This window comes from Sinocyclocheilus grahami, unplaced genomic scaffold (assembly GCF_001515645.1).
Source record: "Sinocyclocheilus grahami isolate Dianchi unplaced genomic scaffold, SAMN03320097.WGS_v1.1 scaffold56.1, whole genome shotgun sequence".
In the NCBI taxonomy this organism is placed as follows: domain Eukaryota; kingdom Metazoa; phylum Chordata; class Actinopteri; order Cypriniformes; family Cyprinidae; genus Sinocyclocheilus; species Sinocyclocheilus grahami.
Window position 1 is genome coordinate 1,254,237 of NW_015505235.1, and position 7,656 is coordinate 1,261,892.

Here is a 7,656-nt window from a genome sequence, read left to right on the forward strand (position 1 = left end):
AGCCCTTTTCCTGAAGACGTCTGAGCGTGGTGACTCTTGATGCACTGACTCCAGCTTCAGTTCACTCCTTGTGAAGCTCTCCCTAGTGTTTGAATCGGCTTTGCTTGACAGTATTCTCAAGCTTGTGGTCATCCCTGTTGCTTGTGTACAGCACTCTGTGAACAGCCAACCCTTTCAGTAATGACCATCTGTGACTTACCTTCTTTCACGAGTTCACACTTAAAGCTTATGCGTATTTGGTGTGCTGTCCGAGGGGAGGGCTCCGAGCTCTGAATTGTGGCCCGAACCCATATTAGCATTCATTTGTAATATATTTTGACCAGAAAAAGTGATTATAATTTTTTTTTCTGATTGGCTGTCAATGATTTCATTGTTCAATAACTGGGGGAAAAAATTATGAAAATGATTCCAACTCTATTGTTCCTCTGTGTTCTAGTCAATTGTAATCAATGTAATTTATCATTTACATTAGGGACGGATCTAGAGTTATTTAGACTTGCATACACCTGACTTACCATGTTCGATAAGGATTTCCAGTATTTCCGGATGGCCGTACTCTGCGGCGATGCCCAGCGGTGTGACCCCATGACCATCCCGTCCCATGGCCTTCCCCCTGTGTCTCAGCAGCAGCATCAGGATGTCCATGCAACCCACTTTAGCAGCCTCATGGGTGACCGTCCATTTCTTCAAACAAACCTGCTGCACGGAGGCGCCTCCCATTATCAGTGCATGAACCATATCATACGAGTTTGCCCTCACAGCTGCAAAAGGAAACGTAGGAATATGATCCTGAAACCTAGTGTAAGAACTAATGCTAAACCTGAAACAGTGATAAGCTATGCCACATTTTCATATACTTGTACAAAACCATGATGGAAGTAATGAAATTGTAAGTAACTTCTGATTGAGAGCTCCAACAGAAGGCAAGACTCATTTGATGACTATTTGGTGTTGTTTTGTTGTAATACCCAGGAGAAGTGGAGTCTCATTCCTGTGGTTCATGTTGTGTGGAGATGCTCTGTGTTGGAGAAGAACCTTCACGTTCTCCACATGTCCTGCTTGACAAGCTAGAGTCAAAGCGGTGTCTCCGTCGGCCGTCATCTCCTCCATGCTCAGCTCGTAGGATGCTATTCGAGAAAAAAGTTGCACAGCAAATGCCTTATTAGCATATCTAATTTGTTGTCACTCATTTGTTTGCATTTTAACTTAGGCATGTTGTGTCTGCTCACCCAGGAGGACGCTATCCAACACATGGGCATCCGGCTGGACTGACGCTCTGTGCATCGGAAGCCAACCTTTGCTGTCTTCTTCCTTATAGGCATCACTGTATTTTTGCAGTTGCCTCAGTGCAAACACATCACCTGGATAATATTACACACACGTATGCAAAATATCAAGCCATTGGGCAACCAAAACAGAGCATTGCTATTTAGGCACGCGTATGAATTACCTTGATCTATAGCAGATACAATCTTGAGGTTTTCATCACTAGCTGTTTCTAAAGGGCTGCGCGAGAGAATGTGTTAGACTAACACATATCTTTTTTATATATAAGTATGTTGAAATAAGTAAAATACTGCGCATACCTTAGCGGGTGGTTCAAAACAGAAAGACTGCGAGCATCTTGGAGGCTCATTTGAATAACGAAGTCAATGAGCTGATCTTCATCCATTTGTTCCATGTAGTCCATTGTGTTTCAAAACTCGAAAAGACACACGCATGAACAAAACTCCAATCGCAATGAAAACTTGATTATGAAACTGACACGGATTTCCAGTTTTCACTGTGAATCCGTCCTGAGAGATTTTGATCAACTATAGGAAGAAATGACATGCACCTCACAGCGTTGCAAAACACAGACTGACTTTGTTTTTTTCACAGGTCTGGAGGATATATTTAGTGTTGACCCGCTTTCTCTTGACACCCTGAGAATGCAGGTCACTTTGACATGGCAAGAGGATTTGAGTTCAAGTGTAGCGGCTCACAAACACACATGGTGCAAGCACACAGTTTGCTTTCTTAAAACCTAGACATAAGACATAATAAACTGTGCAAGACTGATATAAACACATTATATGAATGAGGATCATTTCATAATGTTCAGTTTGTGTGCTTAATGTGCAAGTAACTTGCTCATATTCCGTTTTTGAATTAATTGTTGGACCCTAATCCATTTGGCTGATTTGAATGTTAATGTCTGTTAATAATATCTGCCTTTATACAATGCAGAATTTTGCACTTAATATATTTGACATAAAAAGATATAAGAAACCAGTAAAATATGGAATGGATATGCTCATGAATATTGATTAGGTTATACTAATGATGTTTGGTGACCTTAATGAAGCTTCCAGGCACTAGAACTTTTAAAATACAATATAATTAATTTTAATGTTAAAATGTCGTCTAACTTTGACCATATGTATCCTTAATTAGGTGTCTATTAAGTACATGCTAATATGATTAACATCAATGGCTCTCATAAAAGATGAATGCAGAAATAGATTCCCTCTTCACTAATTGTATGGCAATACCACAATTGAAAACCTCATAGGTGGCATATTTACGGTGTAGGAAACACTATGAAACTAACAGCGCCATCATGTGTCTTACATATATCAGCAGTTACACAGGATGAAGGTTACCATCTAGCCATGACAAAATCCTGTTGTGGTTTTATTTTCCAGGAGTGTGAATAAAGGCAGACACACAGAGCACCTAAAAGGGCCAAAAAAATAAGTGCTTCACTGTTTTTTTTTAACTGTAAATTGCTACATAATTTGACTCATTATTCACATTAGAAATGTTGTGTTTGTTGTTTCTTTCAGTTGTGTGTCATGCAATGATGTTAGAGAGCATTTCTTACTTTGTGTAATTTTGAGTGTCACCATCATTGTGTATTGGGTCTGAAATGTTAAGGGTCATGTATGTTGGAGTACAAATTAGTGTTTCATAATGTTGTTTTAAACGGTTATTTGATTTTGTCTTCAGGATCATAAAACATGAGTTCAAGCTGTGGGTTAAATGCTGTCATTTGTAGTTAATAAAGAATATATTTCTTTGTCATTCGTGTTAGTGTAAATTATGTGGTTCTATAATATAGATTCTGATTTAATGTTTCCATTGTAGAAATCAATGTTCCGTTAAAGCAGCCGTGATTGATTTGTTTGGCATAAATTCTTTAAATGTGCAGTTGTGGATCATTAAAAATTATTATATTGTCAATTCACCACGAGGGCATTCAGTTGAAGTTTTTAAAAGATTTTATTCAGTGTAATTCAACTTGTCAATTCACCACAAGAGGGCGTTAGGTTGGAGATTTTAAAGATTTTATTCAGTGTAATTCTACTTGTCAATTCACCACAAGAGGGCGTTAGGTTGGAGATTTTAAAGATTTTATTCAGTGTAATTCTACTTGTCAATTCACCACAAGAGGGCGTTCAGTTGAAGTTTTTTTTATATATATATATTTTAGTCAGCATAATTCAACTTGTCAATTCACCACAGGAGGGCGCTCAGTTGTTTTTAAAGTTTTCAGTCAGTGACACAACTCAAGGCCTTCTGTGGGAGTGGCTCATTAAAATGTTTATATTGTCAATCCACCAAAAGAGGGCGTTCAGTTTAGGTTTTTTAAAGATTTTATTCAGCGTAATTCAACTTGTCAATTCAACACAAGAGGGCGTTAGGTTGGAGTTTTTTAAATATTTTATTCAGCGTAATTCAACTTGTCAATTCACCACAAGAGGGCGTTAGGTTGGAGTTTTTTTAAGATTTTATTCAGCGTAATTCAATTTGTCAATTCACCACAAGATGGCGTTAGGTTGGAGTTTTTTAAAGATTTTATTCAGCGTAATTCAACTTCTCAATTCACCACAAGAGGGCGTTAGGTTGGAGTTTTTTAAATATTTTATTCAGCGTAATTCAACTTGTCAATTCACCACAAGAGGGCGTTAGGTTGGAGTTTTTTAAAGATTTTATTCAGCGTAATTCAACTTCTCAATTCACCACAAGAGGGCGTTAGGTTGGAGTTTTTTAAATATTTTATTCAGCGTAATTCAACTTGTCAATTCACCACAAGAGGGCGTTAGGTTGGAGTTTTTTAAAGATTTTATTCAGCGTAATTCAATTTGTCAATTCACCACAAGAGGGCGTTAGGTTGGAGATTTTAAAGATTTTATTCAGTGTAATTCTATTTGTCAATTCACCACAAGAGGGCGTTAGGTTGGAGTTTTTAAAGATTTTATTCAGCGTTGGTTTATACCTGGGTTTAGCTTTAACCCTGATTGAAAACAGCTGAAGCAGGTAATCAAAGTCAGGACTGTTTTGATACACAATTCATATATATTCATTATAAACTTAATTTGAATTAACAAATTATGTTATTTACAGGTTATGTATATAAAATAATTTTCATAAAGTTTAATAAAGTTCTTACCATTTGTGTGACTGTGCATATAAATGAACAATGATAAGGTGTAGGAAATAATTGAATGATTTAAAAGAGAATAAAATCACAAAAGCTAAAACATAAAACGTGATATGAACAATTTGTACCTCAGAGGATAATTATATGCCTTTTATATTTAAAAGTCTTGGTTCAAATCTTGTTATTTTTATATTTGAATATGAAAAACAGAAAACTAAATCTTAAAGCTTGAATTTACCATGCATAGCTCAGTTGCTCAAGAAGTAAAATATTGCATTTTATGCTCGTTTTTTGTTCAAATCCTATTGTTGCATGTAAAACAAAACTAAATAAATACATATCCACAAACACTTTTTTTAAAGTGGTGTTTTAATCATGGAGTTCTGAGTTTGATTCTCACTATTGCTTATGTTAAATTGTTTTAAGTAATGCTGTAGCAAACCTGGAAACCAACCATCTGAACCCACTCTATTAGCCCAAACTTTATGGCTTAGTGACTAGTTGTTTGTCTGTCACTTGTGGTGTTCCTAGTTCAAATCCCACAATTGCTAAGAGTTTTCCATCATGTAACACAAAGCTCTCAAGAAAAACCCATCCAAAGCACCTTGTCAGACCTTGTCAGATTCAGTGGCTCAAGTGATAAAGCATTGCACTTTAATCCTGGAGTCCTGAGTTTGGTTTCCACTTTTGCTTATGTTGATTTTTTAAAGTAAATCTGTCCATCTGTACCAACAGAAGTGTCACATGATCTGTGGTTCAGTGGTTAATTATTTGCCTGCCATATGTGCAGTTCTTGATTCAAATCCCACAACTATTCTAGCTAACACAAAGCTCTCAAGAAAAACTCCACCAAAACATCTTGCTTTGTTTGTTAGACTCAGTGGCTCAAGTAGTAAAGCAGCATGCTTTAATCCTGGAGTCCTGAGTTCGAAACCTGCTGTGGCTTATATGTTAAATTGTTTTTTAGGTAACTCTGCATCTAAAATGAAAATCAGTCTGAACCCACTCAAACATCACAAAATCTGTGGTTCAGTGGCTAATCATTTGCCTATCAAATGGTGAGTTCTTGGTTTCAATTCAACAATTGAAAACATTTTTCCATATAACACAAGGCTTTAAAGAAAATCACATCTAAAACACGTGCCACCTTATCAGATTCAGTGGCTCATTTGATAAAGTGTTGCGATTTAATAGTGGAGTCCTGAATTCGATTCCCACTATTGCTTGTGTTATTATCATTATTTTTAAATAATTCTGTAGCTAAACTGAAAATCAGTCCATCTGCATCAACTCAGACATCACAAATTCTGTGGTTCAGTGATTAATTGTTTGCCTATCAAATGTGCAGTTCTTGGTTCTCAAATGCTAAAACAATTCACTTCAATCCTGGAGGCCTGAGTTCGCAACTTTATTTAAAGTAATTCTGTAGCTAAAATGAAAATCAGTCTGAACCAACTCAAACATCATATAATCACATGCTGAGTTGTTGGTTTCAATAAATCAATTTCAGAAAGTTTTCCATTATATAACACAAAGCTCTCAAGAAAAACCCATCCAAAACATCTTGTCAGATTCAGTGGCTCAAGTGACAAAGTATTACACTTTAATTCAGGAATCCTGAGTTCGATTCAATGAAACTCAGACTAACACAACTCAGTGGCTCAGGAAATACAGCAATTTGTTTTAATCTTGGGGTCGTGAGTTCAAATCCCACTTTAACATTCATTCAGTTGTACATCCAACAAGGTGTTTCAAACGTCAACTCTAAATGCAAGAGCCACAATGGTGCAGTGGTTAACACAGGTTAGCTGCAACAAAGACTACTATACAAATCCCACTTTTTACTTAATATAACTCAAAGGTATCCATAACAGTCCATCCAAAGCCCCAAAAAATCCCCACAGGCTCAATGGCTCAGTTGAAACAGCATTGCACTTATACCTTGGAGACCTGAGTTCATATCCCATTTTAACGTCCTTTCAGTTGTTGCTTTTGTTCTTAAACCAACTCTAAGGTATCCATTAAACCCGTTCAAAACGCACACCAATTCCAAAGACTCAGTGGCTCAATGGATAAAGCATTGTGTTTTCATCTTGGAGACCTGGGTTCAAATCCCTCTATTGCTTATGTTAAATTGCTGTCATTAAATCCAACAAAGTGCCCCAAACAACAACTCTTGGTGTGAAAGCCATGATGGCACTAGTGGCTAAACACACGTTGGTTGCGGAATAGGTTACGGTAGAGGCATGGGTTCAAGTCACACCTCGGTGTGTGGGGCTCACACCAACGAAAGAAAGCTGTGGGAACAGCAAAGTATCTGGGGCGATACACCAAACAAAGGGCGGTGACAGCAAGGGTAGATACCTGAGGCTCAAAGAGAGCGCTCTGTGAAACACGGACTAAGTAGCAAAAATTCCTGGGGTGATAAAACAGATGGACTGCACAGCAGTCAAAGGGCATGATGGCAAGACTCTGAGAAACATGGACCAGAGAAATGAAGGGTGGACGGAGAAGGGAGAGAGGTGGGTGAAGATGGAAGAGAAGTGGGGCAAGCAAGAGGAGCAGCAGAAAAAGGTGGAGAAAAGTGTTTTTTTTTTTTGGTATAATCCCCAAAACCATCTAGTGCAACAGCAGGATGAGGATTCAAACCCTGGTCTCCTGCATCTGGCTTTGCTCTCATATCATGAGCTCTGACCACCAGACCACCAGCACTTCACACAAACAACTGTTCATTTGTATGATTTAAGGGAAACGCAAGTGCAGACATTTTGAAAAAAAAAATTTAAATAACATTTTGAGAAATAATTAAATCAGAATGTAAAAGTGTCTAAAACTGAATAAATTTCAAGTGACATATACACTCACCAGTAGCACTGTGCTGGATAAATCAAACACTAAAAAAATGTAATTAAATGTAATTTTATTTAGTTTTAAAAAATATATAAATATATAGATTTTAAGTTTGATCACATACACTCTAAAAAATGCTGGGTTAAATACAACCCAGCGCTGGGTAAAATATAAAGTCATTTCAGTTTATAGAAACATCCTAATGGGTGTATATGTTCAACTACAATGTGAAAAAAGCACAGAGGAGTACATTATAATTCAATAAATAATAAAACGCTCAATAACAATCATTTTAGCTTGATCTAATCTCCATCAGTTTTTTTTTTTTTGTGATGCGATTTTTTTTTTTTTAAGGGGGGGGGGGGGTTGAAAACAAAAAA

At 36.9% G+C, this 7,656-nt stretch overlaps 1 protein-coding gene across 1 annotated transcript in view; it reads right to left on the minus strand.

Annotated features, from left to right (window-relative positions):
* The window catches only part of asb15b (ankyrin repeat and SOCS box containing 15b), a 13,096-nt gene extending 5,772 nt beyond the window's left edge, over nucleotides 1-7,324 (minus strand). The window contains exons 1-5 of the mRNA XM_016270315.1: nucleotides 1,587-7,324; nucleotides 1,451-1,506; nucleotides 1,230-1,361; nucleotides 969-1,127; nucleotides 516-761 (exon numbers count right to left, since the gene is read on the minus strand). Of these exons, the coding sequence (XP_016125801.1) occupies nucleotides 516-761; nucleotides 969-1,127; nucleotides 1,230-1,361; nucleotides 1,451-1,506; nucleotides 1,587-1,690 (697 nt within the window). The 5' untranslated portion in view covers nucleotides 1,691-7,324. The remainder of the gene's footprint in view (nucleotides 1-515; nucleotides 762-968; nucleotides 1,128-1,229; nucleotides 1,362-1,450; nucleotides 1,507-1,586) is intronic.
* Nucleotides 7,325-7,656: the final 332 nt, after the last annotated feature.